At 41.5% G+C, this 24401-nt stretch overlaps 1 protein-coding gene across 2 annotated transcripts in view; it reads left to right on the top strand.

The window, feature by feature from the left end:
* FSTL5 (follistatin like 5) overlaps positions 1 to 24401 on the top strand; it is a gene marked incomplete at its 3' end in the record, with an annotated part of 983490 nt that overhangs the window by 776127 nt on the left and 182962 nt on the right. For both annotated transcript variants that reach the window (XM_082261833.1, XM_082261832.1), the window contains exon 10: positions 8560 to 8694. In XM_082261833.1, the coding sequence (XP_082117959.1) occupies positions 8560 to 8694 (135 nt within the window). The remainder of the gene's footprint in view (positions 1 to 8559; positions 8695 to 24401) is intronic.

Below are 24401 nucleotides of genomic sequence, written 5' to 3'. Positions count from 1 at the left end.
GGAGACAGCCGATCTGTCCCTTCTCCCCCCGCCCCTCCCCTTTCCTCCTGTGTGTACCACGGAAAGTGTGAGCTCATTAGCTTCACACTTCATGAAGTGCACACAGGACGAGAGAGGTGGGGGGAGAATGATCAGATTGGCTGTCTCCTCACCCATCCATACAGGGGAGAAGGAAGGTAGGAGGGGGACCTGTCAATGCCGGCTCTGAGCAATATGAGAGAAATGCTCTCAGCTCAGAGCACTGCTGAGGAGGCAGGTGGCATTGATGAGTACTGATAGGCAGGGCTGATAGGAGACACTGATGGGCACTGATAACTGGGATTGATGAGCACTGTTAGGCTGCACTGATGTGCACTGATAGGCAACATTGATAAACACTGATAGGCTGCACTGATAGGTGGCACTGATGGGCATTGATGATCACTGATAGGTGGCATTGATGAGCACAGACAAGTGGCACTAATTGGCATTCATCACTGATAGGCAGCACTGATAGGTGGCATTGATGGACACTGATAGGCGGCATTGATAAGCACTGATAGGTAGAACTGATGGGCACTGATTGGCATTGACAATCACTGATAGGTGGCATTCATGAGTACTAAAAAGCAGCACTGATGAGCATTAAAGAGCACTGGTAGGCAACTTTGATGAGCACTGTTAGGTGGCACTGATGGGCGTTGAGCACTGATAGGCTGCACTGATGGGCACTGATAGGCAGCATTAATGAGCACTGATAGGCGGCATTGATTTGCACTGATAGGTGGCACTGAAGGACACTGATAGGTGGCATTGATGAGCACTGACAGGTGTCACTGATGGGCACTGATAGGTGGCACTGATGGGCATTAATGAGCACTGTTAGGCGGCATTGATCACTGAAAAGCAGCACTGTTGGGCATTGATGAGCACTGATAGACAACATTATTGAGCACTGATAGATGGCACTGATAGTTATTGAACACTGATAGGCAGCACTGATGGACACTGATAGGCTGCACTTATGGGCACTGATAGGCAGCATTGATGGACACTGATAGGAGGCACTAATGTGCATTGTTGAGCACTGATAGGTGGCATTAATGGGCACTGGTAGGCAGCACTGATGAGAATTGATGGGCACTGATAGGCAGCATTGATGAGCACTGAAACGTGGCACTGATGGGCATTGATAAGCACTTATAGGCGACATTAATGAACACTGATAGGTGGCATTGATGAGCACTAATACGTGGCACTAGTGGGCATTGAGCACTAATAACAGCACTAATAGGTGGCACTGATGGACACTGATAAGTAGCATTGATGATCACTGATAGGTGGCACTGATGGGCACCCATAGGCGGCACTGATGGGCATTGATGAGCACTGATAGGTGGCACTGATGAGCATTGAGAACTGATAGGCAGCACTAATGGAAACTGATAGACAACATTGATGAGCACTGATATGTGGCGCTGATGGACATTGAGCACTGAAAGGACAGCACTGATGAACACTGATAGGCAGCATTGATGATCACTGATAGGTGTCACTGATGGACACTGATAGATGGCATTGATGAACACTGATAGGTGGCACTGATGGGCACTTATAGGCAGCACTGATGGGCATTGATGAACACTGATAGGCAACATTGATGAGCACTGATGGGTGGCACTGATGAACATTGAGCACTGATAGGCAGCACTAATGGAAACTGATAGGCTGCGCTGAAGGGCACTGATAGGTAGCATTGATGGGCATTGATGGACTGCACTTATTAGCACTGATAGATGACATTAATGAGCACTGATAGGTGGCACTGATAGGCATTGAGCACTGAAAGGGCAGCACTGCTGGACACTGATAGGCAGCATTAATGAGCACTGATAGGTGGCACTGATGGGCACTGATAGAGGGCCTTGATGAGCACTGACAGGAGGAATTGATGAGCACAAATAGGCAGCATTTATAAGCACTAAAAAGCGCATTGATAAGCACTGATAGGTGGCACTGATAGACTGCACTGATGGGCACTAATGATCAGGGCACTGATTATCAGTGTAAACAATGCACTGACATTCTTGCCGTTTAATGGCTCACTTTTCCTCAGACAGACACAGTTCGGGAGGAAAGGGCTGCTGATAAACAGCAAGTCTGTTTACATGTGATCACCTGATCACATGGTAAAGGGCTGCTGTGATTGACCCTTTACCATGATCTGTAATTATCCAAAGGACAGAGTCACAGAACACGCTGGACGCACACTCCAGGGGGCACGTGGGAGGCAGGGTTCTGGGAGGATGTCCATGGATGCCCTCGCAAAATTGGAAGCCTGGGGCTCAGATGGAAAGGGGGGTGTCAGGGGGGCCCATCACGATTTCTTGCACCGGGGTCCTAAAGGTTCTAGTCACACCTCTGATAAAAAAAAAAAAAACTTTCCCCAGTGGAAAAAAAAGAAAAGGTGAGAGTCAGTAGCGGAACTATCAGAGTCGCAGCGGTCGCGCTTGCGACCGGGCCCTGGAGTTCCGCCACTGTGGGGGGGCCCGTCGGCCTCCGCTCTTCTACCGTGGGGGGCCCGCCGGCACCTGCCAGTTCTGGATGTGGATGTGCGAGTTAGAGCCTCCTCAGAATCAGTCTCAGTCAGAGACAGTTGTGCCGCGCGGGGGGGGGGGATGCTGTGGCCGGCTGTCAGGAGGAGGCTGAGCTCTTACTGTGATGAATGAGAGAGCCAGCCAGCCAATCCATGTAGAGAGCATGGAGTAGAGAGGCGGAGTTTCACAGACACTGGAGAGTCAGCTGTCCAGAAGGGGGTGGATCTCCCCTCCACATGTGATTCACAACATGTATCCCTGGACTGTGGAGGCCCTTTTCATGACCAGTGAATGAGGGGAATCGACTGAAGGACATGTAAGTGTCAGTGACAAATTGCTAACCTCCACCACTGATCTCAAACACCACCATTGCTGCCTCTTACTGATCCCACACTACAGATTTCATCCCTATCCCCCCCATCACTTCTACAACAGAGATCCTTGGTGTGGGGAGGGGGGGGATGGGTGGAGATGGGATCAGTAAGAGGCAGAGGTGGGGGAGGTTGGCACCACCACTAATCCCACCCCTCCTTAACCACTGACCCCCCCTCACCACCATCACTGATCCCCCCTCTCACCACCATCACTGGTCCCCTCTCCCCACCATCACTGATCCCTCCTCTCACCACCATCACTGATCCCCCCCTCCCCATCGCCACTACTGATCCCACCCCCCTCCCCACCATTGCCGCCACTGATCCCCCCCTCACCACCATCACTGATCCCTCCCTCACCACCATCACTGATCCCCCTCCCCCCTCACCACCATCACTGATCCCCCCTCCCCACCATCACTGATCCCCCCTCACCACCATCACTGATCCCACCATCACTGATCCCACCATCACTGATCCCCCCCCCTCCCCACCATCACTGATCCCCCCCTCACCACCATCACTGATCCCCCTCCCCCCTCACCACCATCCCTGATCCCCCCCTCCCCACCATCACTGATCCCCCCCCTCACCACCATCACTGATCCCCCTTCCCCCTCACCACCATCACTGATCCCCCTCCCCCCCTCACCGCCATCACAGATCCCCCCCATCCCCCCCTCACCACCATCACTGATCCCCCCCTCACCACCATCACTGATCCCCCTCTCACCACCATCACTGATCCCCCTCTCACCACCATCACTGATCCCCCTCTCACCACCATCACTGATCCCCCCCTCCCCATCGCTGCCACTATTACTGGTCCCATTCCCTCCTCCCCACCAGTCCTGCCACTGATCCCATACCCCCCTCTCTCCACCAGCACTATTACTGGTCCCATTCCCCACGTCATATTTTACCGATCCTGAGGTGGAAAATCAAAGAAATTACATAACATTAACCACTTAAGGACCGCCCACCGCAGTTTTACTTTGGCAGGCAGCCCCTCCTGCGCAAACCGACGTAATACTACGTCAGTCACTTGCCTGGTGCTAGGGGCGAGCGGGGATGCCAATTCACGGGGGCCTGCAGCCGTGATTGCCGCTGACCACCTGTGATAGGTCCCCGCTGAGAGAGAAGGACGGTCGGATGTCGTAAACACAGCTGACCGCTCTTCTCCCTGAAATGATCACAGCGCACCTGTGAACCTGTGATCCTTCTATATAGAATCACAGGTCTCTATGATCATTTCACAAGCCCCTCCCCCACCGATAGAAACACTCCCCTAGGCTTACATTTAACCCCTTGATCACCCCTCGGTTATCCCCTTCCCTGCCAGTGTCATTATTACAGTAACAGTGCATATTTTCAGCATTGATTACTGTAGTAATGTCACTGGTACCCCCAAAAGTGTCAAAAATGTCAGTCAGGGCTCCGATCTGTCCGCCGCAATGTCGCAGTCACGCTAAAAAGTGCAGATCACCGGCATTACTAGTAAAAAAAAATTACATAAATCTTTCCCCTAGTTTGTAGATGCAATAACTTTTGCGCAAACCAATTAAAATACACTTATTGCGATTTTTTTTTTTCTAACAAAAATATGTAGCAGAATAGAAATTGGCATAAAATGATGAAAAATTCGATTTTTAATTTTTTTTTTTTTTTGGGGGGGATGTTATATAGCAGAATGTGAAAATAAAAAGTGTAAAAATCATGCTTTTTTTTTGGGGGGGGGGGGGGGGGGGGCCTTCATGATTTCTTGCACCTGGGCCCTGAAAGTTCTAGTTACGCCTCTGGTGAGAGTCCATTCTATATTTGATATTTTTATCATGTGAACAAAAGGTCAAGCAAATATAAAGTAATTGTATTCATTGATCAACACATTTCACCTATCAAACTAAATATGAACTATTCAAATATACATATCAATTTCCTAGACACCACAGTGTAAATCGGATATGACAAGCTTCACACCTCAATATAAAGGAAATGCACTGACAGATGTAATTATATCCACAGTTCCAGGTTCCACCCCCAACACACCAAATGGGCCATTATGTACAGCCAGGCCATAAGATACCACAAAATATGCTCAGACCCAGAGAACAAAAATAAACATCTCAGATTGCTAGCAGATTGTTTCCATAAAAAAAGGTTAAAAAGCCCAAACCATCAATACAAGCATAAACACAGTCATGAAAACCTGCAGATAAAACCTCCTTCAATACAAAGAGAAAAAACAAATAACCAATGACTTCTAGTAACCACATATAATCCAGCACTAGTAGGGATAAGAAAGATAATCCAAGATTTAAAATCAACCATAACAGAGGAAGAAACACTGAAAGAAATATTTCAACAACCTCTAATACTGACTTTCAGGCAACCACCCAACCTCAGACGAAAACTAGCCAGCAGGAAACTTCATTCTGATTCAAACAACACAAACAGAGAAACCAATCACTGCAACAAAAATCACTTCAAACTTTGCAGCCAAATCAATCTATCCAAAAGTGTCATACACACAAAACGGACCTTTAATATCACAAGATCATACAGCTGTACCTCCAGTAATATTGTGTACTTCAAAGCCACTCAGAAAAGGAAACCTTTTGATCTAAGAATGATTATTTTATGTGACACAAAAGATAATGGACTAAATGTGGACCTGGGTTTTCTAAGTCATTATCCTACAAGTTAATGACCCCCCCCCCCAACTCTGTGACTATTACTTCCTCTCCCTGCCTTATCTATCCAACTATCCAAGTTTATATTACCATTACAGTGTACATTTGTCTGTGTTTTATTTTTTTCCTCTTTTCACACTTTTTTTCTGAGAGATTCTTCTTAGATTTTGTGTATCAATACTGCTTGAACCTTGAAAAGAGGACACACCCAATAAGCTTGTCCTGAAAGTTTGGATGTTAGTGTAAATAAAAAAAGTATCATGGACAGTACTCAATTGTTCTTGTTGCAAATGCATTAATACAGCTACAATCACCTCTGACAAAGTATTAGAAAACTGCTTGGGCATTACAAAAGGCATCACTGGATATTTATCATAGCCATCTGAGTGTTGAATGAAGTTGTCCACTCATCTCCATCTATTATATGAATCAGCTTGTAGGTGCCTCACCAGTTAAGTTGTCTGAAAATCTGGACCTCACAAAGACCATTGAACAGCTCAGTAATGAGCCGCAGGAGGTATTGGTTTTAACCGATTGATGTTGCCTGATTCTATTTCCAATTTCAGTGGGAGACGATGACTAATGGACAAACCCCTTTTTAAAGTTTTCTGCATGGTTTTGTCATATTATCTTGGCTTCTAGAAGGCGAAGGAGATAAACCTGACTTCCTTGGCATGCTGGAACCCAGGGTCAAGTCAGTACAACCTTACAGCTTATAAGGTGGAAACCTATTGAACTTGCATTTAGAGAACACATCCTAGAAGTCCACATAATTGGCTGGCATGAGAGTAGAAACTTTAGGAGAAGCCAAAGAAAATGTTTTAACTGGGAACACCTTGGTAAGACATCACGAGTTACAGGTTGGTCCCCAAGCTAGCAAGTGCAAGGAGGACTGATTCAACACTGGTGAATGCTTTTGCAGCCCAGGGAGACCCAGGACAAGCTCAGAAGAAGCTTGGGGCAGTAACAGGAAGGAGATGGTCACATAGTGGACCACTCTCACAGACATTTTGATGGGAGTGGTATGGGAAAGTATGGGTCCAAAAGCAAGAATGATGCCATCCATTAGTGAAACTTGTAATGTCTGGAGAGGAGGTCCAAGCAAAATTTTATAGTAGAAAAATAGAACCAAAATTTCCAGTTGCACCAAAATCAATGAATGTTTCAATTGTGGCAATACAAGCTGTTGACTGTAGCTTCACAGAAAAAAAGGGACATTGAGAAGAGGAGTGAAAGTAATGGTTTAGTATTCTCCTTTTGGATGCACTAGATGAGGGGACTGCCTTGTCACTATGGGCATTGCTTCAGGAAATGTCCTTCTGTAGATACACAGGCCTCAAGACAGATGTTGAGTTCTTTCTTTAAAGGGAAGAAATGAGTAGCCCAATTGCAATGGTGCATTTCAGTGGGGTAAAGTGAGACCTAGTGGTTTAAGGCTGGAAGGTGAGACAAGTCAAGGAGTGAAGGTGTTAGGGCGAAAAGCCTTCTTGTACATTCTTGAAAGTGGATATCTAACTGTACAACTAGGGAAAAAAGTCTTACCAGTTCATCTTTGATGTAATTTGCTAAAATCTTGCCAGAATTTAACCATAATAGTTTCCTTATTCTAAGAATCTTATGCTGTAAGAGTACAAAACTGGATTGCATACTGCTCTGCCATGAGAGTGCCTTGATGGAGGTGAAGGATGGCACCTGCAGCAGAGGATGCTTGAGTTGGCTAATGAAAGATCTTTCAAAAAAGAGAGAAGATCAGTACTGAATTGTATTGTAACTTTACTGTCTGCCTCACGTTGTAAAGTGCTGTGCAAACTGTTGGTGCTATATTAATCCTGTAATATAATAACAATAATAATAATATTGCTGGTTACTGACTTAGCCTTCTCCTAAAGTGGCCAAATACAGGCCAAGGCTTCCTTAGAAAGAAGGGAATCTATATATGCCACTGTGGTTGCAGTTTGAAATAAATGCTGTATTGATTTGCAAAACTCTACATAAAGCTACGGTACATAGGGAAACAACTCTACTACATCATCTGGGGTTCACTGATAAAAGCTGCAGTTACAGTTATGGGATTCACTGTAAATGAATGGCTAGGCTTCAATCTGCATCTCCAAGCCAAAGTAGTATAGGAGATTGCAAGATAGGAGATGTGCTTCAAAGGATGCACAGTGAGCTTGTTTACAAAGGGTTTGTGGACATCCAAACTAGAAAATCTATTTAAGATTTTATCTGTACATTTAGAATAGTAAATTGGTTGCATCTAGTTAACAATATATATATATATATAAACATTGTTAAATTTTTGATGTGCTTTACTATGTAATAAAATGTCTGCCAAACATCAGCTCACAGATAATACCAAAGGCTTGTGTACTTTATAAAAACTAGAAATTACCTACAAATAGATACATTATATAGCTTACACGTATACTAAGAGAGATCACTTCAATAAGACAGATACAGTAATAATTTGACTTTCTGCAGTAGACTGATTAGATAGTTGATAATATACTCTCTAAAAGACTATAATTCACTAAACTAGCACTCATCTACAGTATAACTAGAAAGTATTTGGTAGTTTAGGTGTATATCTGTATATCAAAGTTTGTTTAATGTTTTATGATCTTAGTTGTAGATATAGACAGATAGATAGATGGATAGATGGATGGATGGATGGATGGATGGATAGATAGATAGATAGATAGATAGATAGATAGATAGATAGATAGATAGATAGATAGATAGATAGATAGATAGATAGACAGACAGACAGACAGACAGACAGACAGACAGACAGACAGACAGACAGACAGACAGACAGACAGACAGACAGATTCACTGTGAAAAGTCAGCTTGATGCCTTGAAGTCCAAACCTAACGTATGCCATTTATTTTAAAAGGCACTACTTTCTTTTTCAGCAAATGGAAGCGAGGTTCACATCAGCAATGTCCGCTATGAAGACACGGGGGCATATACATGTATTGCAAAAAATGCAGCTGGAGTTGATGAAGACATCTCTTCTCTCTTTGTAGAAGACTCTGCAAGGAAGACACGTATGTACAAAGGACATAAAGTAATACGGCAATATGTTTAAAAGATCTATTCACATCTTTAAAAAATACATTAGGTTGTACAAGCAAATCATGCACAATATTAGGTCTGAAAATTAACCTTGAAAATCCTTTTGTTGGCTTAGCTCACTATCGCTATATCCTTATACAGACTGTTTATGCATACAGGTATCATAATAATTCATAAATAATAATAAAAAAATATATAATTCATCTGCTTAACCACTCTGGAACTGGAAGATTTCCCCCCTTAATGACCAGGCCATTTTTTGCGATTCGGCACTGCGTTATTTTAACAGACAATTTGCAGTCATGCGACACTGCACTGAAATAAAATGAATGTGCTTTTTTTTTCCACAAATAGAGATTTCTTTTCGTGGTATTTGATCAACTGTGCGATTTTATTTTTTTGCGCTATAAACAAAAAAAGAGTGACAATTATGAAAAAAAAAAAAAATTCACTTTCTGCTATATACCACCCCCCCCCCCAAATAAGCGTATTTTGATGGGTTTGCGCAAAAGTTATCGCATCTACAAACTAGGCAAAGATTTGTCATTTTTCTTTATTTATTTGTTTTACTAGTAATTGCGGCGATTAGCGATTTTTAGCAGAACTTCAACATTCCGGTGGACAGATTGGACCCCTAACTGACATTTTTGACACTTTTTGGGGGGGGAGCAGTGACATTACTATAGTAATCAGTGCTAAAAATATGCACTGTTACTGTAATAATGGCACTGACAGGGAAGGGGTTAGCCCAGGGGTGATCAAAGGGTTAAATGTGAGCCTAGGGGGTGTTTTCTAACTGTGGGGAGGATGGGCTTGTGAAATAAATACAGAGAACTGTGTTTCTAAATAGGAGGAACACTGGAGCTCTGCATTGATTCCTGAGAGAACAACGGTCTGGTGTGTTTACAACAGCAGACCGCCATTTTCTCTTTACAGGGAGCGATTGCGGGTGCCCGATCGCAATCGTGGCCACCAGCCTCATTGATCAGCTTCCCCGCTTGCAAGTGGGCTTGTGCGCACCTTCGGTGGAGTGTGTTGCTTCCACCCGCAAAATTTTTGCCACAAACTGCCGAACTGCCCACCTGCCACCATATATAGGCGGCGGCTGGTTGGCAAGTGGTTAAGCCTGGCTGGTGACTTGCATATTACAGGTACGCAGTTAGCTCATATTTCAAAGACATTTAACAAATACTTTGTTAGTTATAACCCACTGATGCATTGCTTTAATGATTAAATAATAATTTATATGCTGTATTATTTTTACGCAGATAAATATAAGAAACAATAATAGATATTTAAATCCTCATGGACTTTTGTAGACAGACCAAAATCGTAAAAAAGAAACATATTTTTATTGTGTATACATAGTTAAAAAGAATATACAAAGGTTACAATAGTATACAAAAATAGATACAAAAAACACAAATAAGTACCTGTTATATCAAAAGAACATGGCAAACAGAAGGCTACCCATAATGAAGCGTCAGGTTAGCTGCCACGAACTGTTGTATAGACACCTAACATGTTTCGGACTAATAGTAGAGTTCTTCTTTAGAGGTGTAGTGATTGGTACTATTGTTTTCTAAAATGTAAATGTAGTATAATTAGTAATATGGTCACACATAGATGATCTATGTAGAGCAAAGAGTATATCCGAAGGTGCAGTAATATCACAGTCAGCATATTACATAAGTTACAATTATACTTACAAAATTCAACAAATCTACTGCACATTATAGCTGGATGGAAAATAATCCCTGCTGAATGGGTCTGCATGATCCTAGACCCCCTATATAGTGAAACAATAGGTTCCCAAAAGGAGACAGAGCTGCAATCACAAGGACCCCAAGATGGGCAACAGCCTGTGTATACACTGGTCAGATAGATTGTCTAGGGACAAAAGTGAATTAAAAAGGAAGGTAGGCTCATGCATAAAAAAAAATGCAAATAGTATTACAAAAGTAATCAAAAATGATAAGAGATGTTTACTGAATCTAGCTGCTGCAGAAGGGACAGCCTTAATAGCTGTAGGGGGGGGGGATACCAAGCTATGGGGGTAGACATCCCCATGCAGTATCCATAAGCACAATGAGGTGCAGAAAAAAATGCAATCAGTGTCCCAAACACATACCTGTCTATCAGCACTTGTTCAACAGGATTGAAAACCATACACTCCATTCAGCATAAGCTGTCCTACTGGAGTGGTGGTTAAATACCTTATGAAGGTATGCAAGTCCATGTAGTTAGTTATTGGAATCAGCTGGCTGGTGGCAGTGAGCGGCGTTCACATAGGATTCCCCTGGCTAGGTGGCGCATGGTGCCATTCCACCAAATATGGGCGGAGTGGTGTCACGCATCATCACACCGCCGACGCACAATAGGCTGTCTGTCTGGGCTCCACATTGGAATGCGGGAAATGGAACATGGACCTTGTATGGAAGACCACGAGCCCAATAGGCCTGAAAACAGGGCTCACCTATGTTCCACAGTGGGAACAGAAGGGCTCTTTGTGCGCTGGGTGATGCATCTCCAGTCACACATCGTCCCTACCATTCACTCTGGGGTATCATCATGTCCCTCCATTCCACAGGGGCCATAGCAGGAAGATATGAAAAATTATATTGCAATACAAAAGTTGGTACAAAATATACTTGTGTACATACTGCTTCTAACAATATGGAGGCTATGTTGGTAATTGGCCATATTTGATTGGATACAGAGTTGGTCATATGGAACATAAGCAGTACATATAAACAGCAATCAAAGTATATATACAACATTGTAATATAGAGGAAAAGGGAAAGGACTGAGGAAAAAAGATATAAAAATAAATCTTGTAGATCCAATTCATAAAACCCCTAATGAAAGCCCGGCAGATAGTGTTTAAAATTGAAAGATTCGTTCAAGCCAGGGGGTGATGTTGCTTTAAGATGGAATATCTATCAAGTTTTTATTTAAATATCCATTTCTTTGATTGGAATGGATGTGATCTAGTGCCAAGAATTTAACCTTTGGTATGGAGTCCCCATGGACTAGGGCACTATGTCTTCCAAGGGGGAGCTCAGGATCCTTTTCGTTGATGCTTACCAAAAGTTGATCAATTTTTCTCCAGAACTCATGTTTAGTTTTCCCAATGTAGTAGCACCTGCACTCACATGGGAGCAGGTACACCACGTCGGGAGTTCCGCAGCTGACATAATGTTTGGGTTTGAAATTGTTGCAATTGGGCAAGGTGATATGAGCCCTTGTATCCATGTATTTGCAATAACTACAGTTGCCACATATGAAAGTGCCTACCGTCCTACATCTGTCCCTTCTCTCTAGTTTGAACTCGCTGTTAACCAGCCTATCTCTTAGGGAAGGAGCCCTTCTATATATAATCATAGGTTGTTTAGGTACGAATGGGGCTAAGGACAAGTCTATGCTCAAAAGATGCCAGTACTTTCTATAGATATGTTTAATTTGTTCATGCTGTTTGGAGTATTGGTTTCCAATTCTAGTTGCCTTTTCATTTTTTGGTTTCCTTTGCATAAATATTAGATCATTATGTGATCTGCCTTTAACTTTTTTATACGCCTTTTTCATAAGGGTTTTTGAGTAGCCAAGTTCCAGTAATCTAGATCTTAGTATGTTTGCCTCTTTTTCAAAAAGAGTGTCATTGGAGCAATTGCGTCTTGCTCTAATGTATTGTCCTTAGGTATTAGATGCCACAAGAAGTTTGGGGAGGAAACTTGAAGCTAATAAAATTGTGTTAATCTATAGTGAAATCTCATGCGCTAATAAAATCACTCTCCTAAAAAATGTGAATCAAATCATAAATAAATATTCTATCATAAACATAAACTGCAGCCACTTTCACTTAAAAAAATATTATAACCAAATAGTGCAAGCACCACTATAAAGGGGTAATACTAAGTGGCGCAAAACTGAATAAAAATAAATAAATAAATATATTGATAAATAAATCAATTGCAAATGTGAAAAAAAAGTGTCTCAAAAAAAATTCATAAAAGTCCCAAAAAATTGTTTTTGGGCAAACCAAAGTGTCAGGCGGAGGAGTTGACGATGGTTCCCACAGGTTCCCTAACCATAGTGGAGGTGGGGAGGACTCGAGGAATGCTCTTAACCTCCTTTTTAAGTGTTAAAGCGCTGTATACATGTATTCCATGTGAGTGCAATGTAATTAGACTTTTATAATAAATGAAGTATTAAGACGTTATCACACTAGTGGAGCTCTCTCTCTTCCTATGTATGTTTTCTCTTGGAGTCAATTTAAAGGAGAAAGACAAGGGAGCTATATCGATCTAGAGGAATCGGTCATCATTTATTCTTTACAGCGTGCATGCCCATAGAATGTAAATGGGGGTCCATTATCTTTGGTGATTTGCCAGCCAGTGGGAGTGGTGTTGGATATCACATTGGTGGTGGATTTCATGGTGATAGAATCATCTTTTTTCACTGGATTCACAATATTGGACACTATTAATTATCTCACGAGTCTGTGCATTATAGATTATAAAATTATTTTTTGGGACTTTTATGAATTTTTTGAGACACTTTTTATTCACATTTTCAATTGATTTATTTATCAATATATTTATTGATTTATTTATTCAGTTTTGCGCCACTTAGTGTTACCCCTTTATAGTGGTGCTTACACTAGTGGAGGGTTTTCTACATAATTCACTATAAAGTTGGATATTTGAGTGTTTATGTATGGATACATCTAGAAATGTTTGTGAACCTCAAATTTGAAAGTATTGTTATTATTGATGTTGTTAAAGAACTTATTGAGTGAGTAGCGTTTCAGGTCCATCCTATAACAAAAATATTGTCAATATATTGGTACCATGCAGTGGCATGGTCCGTATGCATCGACACAGAAAATAACAAATGTTTCCACTCCTCAGGTACAAGTTGGCAAAGGAAGGGGCGCAACTTGTTCCCATTGCTACTCCTTGTGCCTGGAGTTAGTGGGAATCAAGAAACATGAAAAAGTTGTGTCTGAGGATAAACTCCAATGATAATACTATGAACTCATTAGGTTGTTGTTCATATTAGATCTTTTGAGAAAGAATACGTTGAATAACAGATAGACCCCTATAATGGGGAATAGAACTGTAGAAGGCCTCCACATCAATGGCCACCAGAATGGTCTGGTCTGTGACATGAAGGCCTTTCAAGATCTGGAGAAGATGGATAGTGTCATGAATATACGATGGTAAGCCCCCAACAAAAGTTGTAAACTGGTTAGGCTGGGTGGACGGAGTGGGCGGAGTGAACAATATGGGCAGAGTGGTGCTAGTGGCCATATTTGGGCATTGATGTTGCTTTCCCCGCTCCTTTGCTAAAGAGGAGCATGGATTTCCCATGATGGCAGTGGTTTTTACAGATGCCAGAACCCACGGCTTTCAAAGGAACCAGTGACAACGGGAAGCTGTCAAAAATAGGGAAATAGCAAACAAAAGTTTGCCCCCAGGGCATTTAAATGGACAAGGCTGAGTTGTACCAGTACAATAAGTGTGGGAAAAAAAGAGAAGTAAAATAAAAGGTAACATTTATTGACCAAATGTAAAATGTATAAAATTTGCAAAATGTAGGTAGAACATATAACCATCAAAATTATATTGCAAAGCCAAATATGTCCACACAAGTAGCACAGTCAAAAGGTAAATGTCTAGTCCACAGTGAGGCCCAATTCAAGGTATTGAGGAGTGAAAAAAACCCAGAGGTTGATAGAGGAAAAAAACTCTGTGACTCTACAGGGGCCCCCCATTTTTGGAGTTTTTCTCTTCTATCAACCTCAGGGGGGGTTTCACTCCTTAATACCTTGAATTGGGCCTAGCCATACTCACTGTGGACTGGACATTTACCTTTTGGCTGTGCTACTTGTGTGGGCATATTTTGCTTTGCGATATAATTTTGATGGTTATATGTTCTACCTACATTTCCTTGAAGAAGGAATCACTGTTAGATCCCGAAACATGTTGGATGTTCTACTGCATGAAGAGCTAGTGATTCCACTTATGACACTGGTCCACATGCGATGGAGTTGAACATATCTCTTTAATTATGTCCTTTTATACATTGAGTGTTGTTAGTCTTGCAAATTTTGTACATTTTAAATTTGGTCAATAAATGTTACTTTTTATTCTACTTCTCTTATTTTTCACACTTATTGTATTGGTACAACTCAGCCTTGTCCATTTAAATTCCCCGGGGACACTCTTTTGTTTGCTATTTCCATATATTTTGGGGAAGGGACAGGTGCTGTTTCAGGCACACCTGCATATCACGTAAACGTGGGGTTAATCCCGCGCAATGGAAAAAATATTGAATATTACAGTAATTAAGGCTCTTTAGTAAGGATGGGCTGCACCTTAATGGGGATGGTACAGCTCTTTTGGGGAGAAAGATGGCCAACAAGTTGGAGGGGCTTTTAAACTAGGAGACGGGGGGAGGGCTCAGAAGTAGAATCAGTCAGGAGGGAGCAGAGGACTGAAGGCAGATGTAGGGTCAGCAGCGACAGTAGGTCCACAATGTCAATTGGCAGGTCTGTGCGGGAAATTCTCAGACCAAACAGGAATAAACATAACTGCCAATTGCGCTTAACTTCCGTAAAACTAAGAGGGGTATATGCTAATGCCAGGAGCCTAGCTAATAAAATGGATGAGTTGGAAATATTAGTACATGAGGAGGACATAGACCTTGTGGGAATAACAGAGACTTGGTTCGACCCCTCACATGACTGGCTGGCCAATATCCAAGGGTATTCGGTGTACCGGAAGGACAGGGTAGGAAAAAGAGGGGGAGGGGTATGTCTCTATGTCAAGAACAATATAAAGGTGATAGAAAGGAGTGACATTACGGATGGGATGAGCATGGATTTAGAATCTGTGTGGGTTGAACTCCATAGGGAAGGAGAAAAGGGGAAAGTAATTGTGGGGGTTTGCTATAGGCCACCTAACCAAGGGGAGGAGGTAGAGCTGGAATTCTTAGCACTAATGGGTAAAGTGGCAAAATTGGGATCAGTCATCATATTGGGGGACTTCAATTATCCCGACATTGACTGGGATGAGGGGACTACACACTCACAGAAGGCCCGCCTATTCACGGAAACCTTACTGGATAATTACATGTCACAGTTGGTTGATTCCCCTACCAGAGAAAACGCAGTCCTGGATCTATTGATCACTAATGACCCAGACCTAATCTCGGAGGTAGGAGTCCAGGACAACCTGGGCTCTAGCGATCACAGGATGATCACATTTAGTATAAATAACAATATAACAAGGCAAGTGGGGAACATAAGAACCCTAAACTTCAGAAGGGCAAACTTTCCAAAATTGTACTCATTGATGGAAAGGGTAAACTGGGACCAAACCCTGGGATCACTGACCACAGAGGATAAATGGGAATGCTTTAGGAACATATTAAGCAAATGCATCTTGCAGTGCATTCCTATGGGAAATAAATTTAGAAGAGACAAAGCCAAACCTGGCTGGCTAAACCGTAGCGTCAAAAAACTTATTAGGGGAAAAAAATTGGCCTTCAAGAAGTATAAATCAGAGGGCACAGTATCGGCTTTCGAGCAATACAAGGAGGCAAATAAGAAAAGCAAACAAGAAATCAAGATGGCTAAAATCAACTTTGAGAGAAAAATAGCGGAGGATAGTAAAAAAAAAACCCAAAGAAATTCTTTAAATATATCAAAAGCAAAAAAACTAAGGCAGAGCATATTGCACACATAATTAACAATGATGGGAGGATGGTTACAGAGGACACTGAAAAAGCAACCGTGCTGAATGCTTTTTTCTCGTCAGTCTTTACACAGGAAATGGAGGGGTACACTGACCATGACTGTTTGGTTAGTAGTAATACACAGGACTTTCCACTATGGCTAACAGAGGGTGAAATCAGGGAAAGGCTGGATAAACTGAACACAAACAAATCACCAGGCCCGGATGGCGTACATCCGAGAGTACTCAAGGAACTCAGTAAAGTTATATCGAGACCACTGTTCCTGATCTTTGCTGACAGTATTAGGACAGGAGATGTACCAGGGAATTGGAAGAAAGCTAACGTGATTCCGATATTCAAAAAGGGCCAGAGGCATATCCCGGGAAATTATAGGCCTGTCAGTTTGACATCAATAGTATGTAAACTTCTGGAGGGGATGATAAGGGACTATATCGTAGAGTTTGCTAAAGACAACAACATCATCAGCAGTAATCAGCACGGGTTTACAAATGGGCGTTCTTGTCAAACCAATCTCTTAACATTCTACGAGGAGGTGAGCTGTGAGCTAGATAGGGGGAGACCAGTGGATGTGGTGTACTTGGATTTCGCTAAGGCGTTTGATACAGTTCCCCACAAGCGCTTAATTTATAAAATAAGGTCTGCAGGTATCGACAGCAGGGTTTGCTCTTGGATACGGAATTGGCTTAAAGGGTGTGTCCAAAGGGTGGTAATAAACAGCGCATACTCAGACTGGCCTGAGGTGGTAAGCGGGGTGCCCCAGGGCTCAGTCCTGGGACCAACCTTGTTCAATTTATTCATAAACAACATTGAGGACGGGATCAGTAGTGCGTTATCAGTTTTTGCAGATGACACAAAATTGGGCAGGGCAATAACTGCACAGCATGAAGCAGATATCCTACAGAATGACCTGGACAAAATAACAGAGTGGGCAACGACATGGCAAATGAGGTTTAACGTGGAGAAGTGTAAGGTTTTGCACTTGGGGACTAAAAACATAAAAACACAATGCACGTTAGGAGGGGAACCCTTGGGGGAATCAAAAATGGAGAAGGATCTGGGAGTCTTGGTTGATGATAGATTAGGCAACAGCATGCAATGTCAAGCGGCAGCTGCCAAGGCCAGCAGAATATTAGCATGCATAAAGAAAGGGATGTATTCCAGAGATAAGACTATAATCCTTCCACTTTATAAAACTCTGGTCCGACCGCATCTGGAGTATTCTGTCCAGTTCTGGTCGCCAGTCCTCAGGAGGGATGTGTTGGAGCTGGAGAGAGTCCAGAGAAGGGCAACTAAACTAATTAGGGGATTGGAGGACCTTGACTATGAAGAGCGTCTGCAATCGCTCGATTTATTCTACCTGGAGAAGAGATGTCTGAGGGGGGACATGATAGCAATTTATAAATATCTTAATGGGGATCCCAGCTTAGAAAAAAAGCTGTTCATTCGAAGGGATTGCATGAGGACTAGAGGGCATACAATGCGATTAGAGGAGAAGCGTTTTAACCTCAACGTGGGGGGTTCTTTACTGTTAGGGCTACAAGATTGTGGAATTCTCTACCACAAGAGGTGGTTTCTGCGGGTAGTATGGTGGCTTTCAAAAGACTTACATCTCAAGGATCAGAACATTCAGGGGTATGTGAGATGATTACAGCCACACACACCTACACAGGTTGAACTGGATGGACTATTGTCTTTATTCAACCTCACCTACTATGTAACTATGTAACTATGTAACAAAGAAAAGGAGTTGCTGCCTACCCAGAAAACTTCTCAACAAAACGAGAAGTCAAAAAGTGTTAATATGGTATATATGGGCAATGGCACTACTCAGTAGGGGTTGTTCAAATGGTTATGCACTATACAATCAATATATTAAAAACAAATATATATAAATATTTAAATATATAAGGTGCTTGTGCCCACCCGTGAATACAATATGTTTATATATGTCAATATCAATAAGGTGACGTGTAACAATGAATATATTATTAAAGTGACTCAGTGCAGTGAATTCAGGTAAGTAGTGAATCAAATATTATTGCATATGTGAAAAGAATCATATATATACATGTGTTATACAATAATCAAATGGAAACAATAACAGAATGTGCATTAGTGCAGTGTGTAATAAACTAAATCAATAGTCTTTATATTCTGCCTTATAAAAGCAAAAAGCACTAAGGCAGTGTTGAATATAGAGGGGTTCCCTCTAAAGCATATATCCAGTCTTATAAATTGCACCTATGGAAGGTGCTATGTACAGATAAAAAAAACATGTTTGGGGCATAATTGAGGGACCCCCTGGAACATTGAAGACACGCTCACCCATACCTGCAAGGACCATATGGATCCAGAGGGAACCGCAGGACTATTCATCTTGCTGTGCAAGGCATCATATATGGGGAGGGCATTGCGGTGAGTTACACATGTCACCTTATTGATATTGACATATATAAACATATTGTATTCACGGGTGGGCACAGGCACTTTATATATTTAAATATTTATATACAGTATATATTTGTTTTTAATATATTGATTGTATAGTGCATAACCATTTAAACAACCCCTACTGAGTAGCGCCATTGCCCATATATACCATATTAACACCTGCATATCAACCTCCTGAGCTGTCAAAAATAAAAGCAATGAAAGTTCGGCTCCTTCTGAACAGAGAACATATAGGATAAAGTTTGGGCATTCAGAATGAACCCTTGGGTTATCCCTAATAGTCACCAATATAGCTAGAATTGATGTGTCCTCATGAAAATTGGATTAGGAAATACTCGTGTATTGCTAAAATAATTGATGCCACTAGCCAATTAAATGTTCACTTTTCCATCCTGAACAGGCATTTTAAGAGGCTCGAAGGGATTTATTTATAGAAAATTCATGTAGTTTTTTTTTTGTCCAAAGAATTGTACAAACTAGTCAAAAATGTATGTTCTTTATGCTATTTTCTCTTTTGAACAAATGCTCTATTTATGGGCAGTAGTAAAATACCAAATTATGGTAACTAGATGGAGCTGAGGAGCCTAGCAAATACATACATGTAGAGATACAATGTAACAATACTAGAGCATGATAGAGGGAAATAGCAAATAAATGTAACCATTAGTTACATTTGCTTTTGCCCAATTTGCACAAAACAAATGTACATGCAACTTTGCAGACTATGTATTTTTTTAAAAATACATAAATAAGAAATACATTCATTGAATTAGATGTTTTTAGCACATACTTATAATTAGATTAACTTATAATTAGATTAAGCTGGTTCAGTTGCCTACTTTTTAATAATTACTTAACATGCAAAAGGTTCATAAAGCATGAACGGTAATTTGTGCATACAGTGGAAGATGGGGAAACACGTGTGGCACACTGTACTGTATAAAGAGTAGTTATGATGTGCTGAAGGCAGGAAACTAAATCTAATTAAGGAAGGATGAGATCTGACTGGCTTTAGCAATTTTTGAAATGTATATGTTGATTTTTGACTAATTTAACTAAAAGGTAGGTGGGAAACTAAGGTAGGAAATTAAAATCAAATTAGAGAAATATTAAATCTTGTTGGTTATAGCATTTTTTTAAAATGTATATGTTGATTTGTGACTTATTAAATCAGCCTGGTATAAAAATACAGTAAAAGCTTTTTTTTAATTGGATGTAGTAGTTGTTTACATCATTCAATACAGCGCAAAGAAAGAACAGAGGGACATGTTGACCATAATAATCTTAATGTGCCCAAGTTTTTTCCATTACATATAGCTATCCAAGGTTTATAACACTAAAGCATATTAACAAAAACCTGGTTTATATCTACAATATATTTAAAACTGGATTTGTAGCTAGAAATATTCATTTTACCGTGTTTTATATATTCTAACAACTGCATCAGCAGTTTATCTTATGTGAAATAATAAAAAAAAAAAAATTCAGTATTAGCTTCTGCTATTTCTCTATATTTTATGCTACATTTAAAAAAATAAACCTGTCATGTTAGCACTTAACAATGCCTTTTTTGTTAATTTCCAAAGATATAATATAAACAGGCACTTAATTTTATGTCTGTGCTTGCGTGCTATGTGTAAACAAAATTATTTTTGCATTATAGCTTACAGAGACACTAATGTATGCAATGGAAAATCTCTAAAACATAGTACATCTTTTTAAAGAGCTTTTATGACGTTAGAGTCAAAATAATTAATAAATCACAATCATTTTGTGCACAAACATCTTTGCTGATAATGGGCAGCCATTTAATGAGAGAATGGAACTTTTACTTTAAATGATCAAATACTTGTTTAAAGGACTTTCTTTTGTCATCCTAGGACTATATTCACTTCCTTATTTTAAACAAAAACAAATGGACACTTGATAACCATTTCCATGTTGAAATTGACAGACTTCTCTTTCTGTTACTGTTTCTGACTAACTTCACAGCCTACAGGCAGATCAGGAGGAACTTAATTTACCTCTGCCTTTTTCTTTACCCACTCATGCAGCATTGTCTTGTAGCCATTCTCTGTTTAAGTGTGACAGCCTGGGTCTTATGCCACTTTCTTGGTCCACCTCTACCATAGTGAGCTGGCTGCATATTCCAGAGTCAGCTAGGCAGCCCATGATGATATGTACCAGTTCCACCCACTGGCAAGTTTTTTCCCCATTCTTGCAGCCTCCGGGGATATGTGATGTAGATATCTCCGGAGGCTGCGAGCACAAAGCACATCATTCTCACCTAGGGTGTGGTGGGGCAGGGCCCAAGGAAACATTTTGAAAAAAAGGTAAACAACAAAAAAGGTGGCTTTTCAGAATGCAGCAGGGGTAGCAACCAATGTAGCTAGACTCACTAGAGCAAGTAAAGGTCTGATTTCAGAGAGACAACTGAGATAAATGCCTGAGCCCCAGGATCCAGTGGGCATTGGGGGGTGATGAGCTCTGCAGATAGCTCTTTCTTATTCAGGAGGGGAAATACAATTTCCCACAAAGTACTAAAGGCAGAAAAAGATGTGAGAAAGGCAGGAGTTCTGCTTAAAAACTGTTTTATAGATTGATCCATGAACACGTTAAGAGGTGCAGCAAATATCTGACATGCTTTTTTTGGAAAAACAATCTCTAATATTGATACCTTAATTTTTAACCACTGTTTGACTCAAGCCTTCCAAAGTTATTACATAGATTTGAACAATATTTGATTGTACTAGGAAACTGAACTACCACCCTGCCATAGTTTCAAAATCCTGGAATATATTGAGTCCACTACGTTTTCTAGATTGCATACCTCCGTGCTTGAAACTGTCTTTTTTTACTGGAGAAATCAAACATACTATCTCTTACCTACTATCAGGTAAAGCACTGGCCTTAGTGGGTTTACGCAACCTGCTACAAAAACTTTACAGATCTCTCACCAATCCTAAAGGACACCTTGAAATCTTTATCTCCACAAACATCTTTTCCCAAATAGGCACAAGAGGTCTATATCACCCCAATTTTGAAGAATCAGAAAGATTCTACACAGTGTTTGAGCTATGGTCCAATTGCCCTATTGTCAATTTATAGATTTATGTGAAAATTATAGCCACTAGCATAACACCTTATATACCACTCCTAATTTATTTGGAACAAGTGGGCTTATTCCATGAAGGGAAGTGAGAGAGGGCACTCTTAGGACTATAATGTTCTTCTCTTTTATGTCAGGAAGGAATTTCTTAGTGTGCAGCGCTGATCCACACACCTAACTAAATGTGCTCAGTCAACAATGTAACCAAAAAACATAAACCATAGCAACCTATATCAAAAAAGTGCTAATGAGACATGATATATTTACAATATACAATGATTGCCAAAAGTGCTTAATGCAAATAAAAGTGCAAAAAAGCATACAAAGTGATTAATGCTGGGTGAAAAAAGAGTCCAATAGTGACATCACAAAAAAGTCTATTATAATGTGTCACTTAAAATAAAATAAAAAATTTGAGATAAAGTTCCCAATATCCTCACATGTGTATGGTGTCCAAAAACAAAATCGTATGAATCCACCAATGCAATGTAATGCAATGCAATTTAGCACCCAAAGTGATTCTGTCACCACTCTCACTAAATATCACTCACCAGAACACCAGGCTAGTCAGATTATAAACCAGCACACATGTCCAAATGTTTCCAGCAAACACTCTTCTCCACAGTCAGGCTCCCATCTGCTTCCCCCCCTTCAACCACAGAGCTCAGTTCAGGAAAGATGAAAAAAAGGAAGAAGGCTCCCATTGTGTAATTCTTTTCAATAAGTTTTTATTAAAGATTTTCAACATACAACAACATATTCTCTTAGCAGTACATAGAACAAGATAATACATCATGAGAAGGTATAGCTCATATCACAACTTGTACATAAATTACACAGAGCTCCTCAGAGTTCTAGCTAATTCCCTAGGGAACCCCCAGTTCGCGCCAAAATGATATGGCCAGGGTGCCCCTGAGGGCCCAGGTGAGATACCCAAGGAGCTCGGCACCCCCTTGGGAGCTTACTGTGCCAATGCCCCCCGGGCTCCCACCCCCACCCCCAGCCAAGTCTACATTCAAATGTCTGCGGGCCCCCAGTACACTAATCCCATACCCTCCACTTTTACCTCCCGTCTTGCTGGGAGCATGGGATAGAACCGGCCCCGGAGGACTCTGCTGTGATATAATACATAAAAAGAATGGAGTAGATAACAATCAAAGGTTAAAAACCAGTAGACTATCAACTGGACAGTCCAAACAAACAAAACCTCCTGTAGTCAGTGAACAATCAGCAATACCAATTTACAAGCAAGTGAATAGTATTCGTGCTCAATTAGGGTATTTATCTAGCCACCCTCTCCATTGCTGCTGGAATGTTTGGAAATTATTTCCCGAGCTAAAAAAAAATTTTTCATATGAGTGAATTATTTTCACTCGGTTGATGACTTCATAGACCGTGGGAATTTTGGTAGACCTCCATGCCGCCGCCACATTAATTCTAGCCGCCGTTAGAATGTGTGAGAGAATACATCTGTGTTCTTTCGCGATAGAATGGATACCCAAGTTCAGTAGGGCCAATGACGGCGTCATTGGCAGTTTCAGCCCCGTAACCGCGGCCACCAAAGCGTAGATGGCCACCCAGTAACTCCGTAGTTTCCTACATTCCCAGAACGTGTGGAGTACAGTGCCCCTCGCTCCACATTCTCTCCAGCATGCATCCGAAGAGTCCTTGTACATATGGACCAATCTGGATGGAGTAAGGTAGCTCCTATGTAATAGTTTAAGTGCCCCTTCCCAGTGGTTAGTGCAGTGCGTATATTTAAAATAGGATTGTATAGCTGCCTGCCATTCCCCAATAGAATATTCTGTATCAAGGTCCTTTTCCCACTTTACCATACACCTCAGTTTGGACTGGGCCCTAGGTTGCGTCAAAGCTCTATAGAACCAAGACAGCCCGCCCGATCTCGGTTTCCCCGAGGTGAGGTATTCCCACACCTCCTGAGGCACATGTACGCGCACGTCCGGGAATTTAAGGTGATAATGTCGCAGTTGTGCTAGAAAAAAAAATCATAGGGGCCAGAGGAGGACAGGACTTGGGAACAGGTATGGGAGCACTGGGTACCAGGGCTGGGACACCGCAATGAGGGAATGAGAAATTCGTAAGAGGCTAGTGTGAGGTCTTTAGGCAAAGTTGGGATTCCAGACACTTGTCGCAGAGCCCCCCACCCATGAACTGTAGCCTGAATGGCCGGAACTCCAGGAAGTTGGAGTATCCGCCCAGTTTGAGCCGCTAATAGTAGGGAGGGGAGGTCTCTATTGGCAACCAGGGACCTCTCAATGATAACCCACAACTTGTCGGAGTGGGGATTACACCATTCCTTTGCCTGATCTAGGAGAGCCACTGCTTGATAGCTTCTAA

This window comes from Pelophylax lessonae, assembly GCF_965119305.1.
Source record: "Pelophylax lessonae genome assembly, chromosome: 1".
Taxonomy (NCBI): domain Eukaryota; kingdom Metazoa; phylum Chordata; class Amphibia; order Anura; family Ranidae; genus Pelophylax; species Pelophylax lessonae.
The sequence above is the reverse complement of the archived record's forward strand: the minus strand, read 5'-3'. Positions and strand labels throughout refer to the sequence as shown.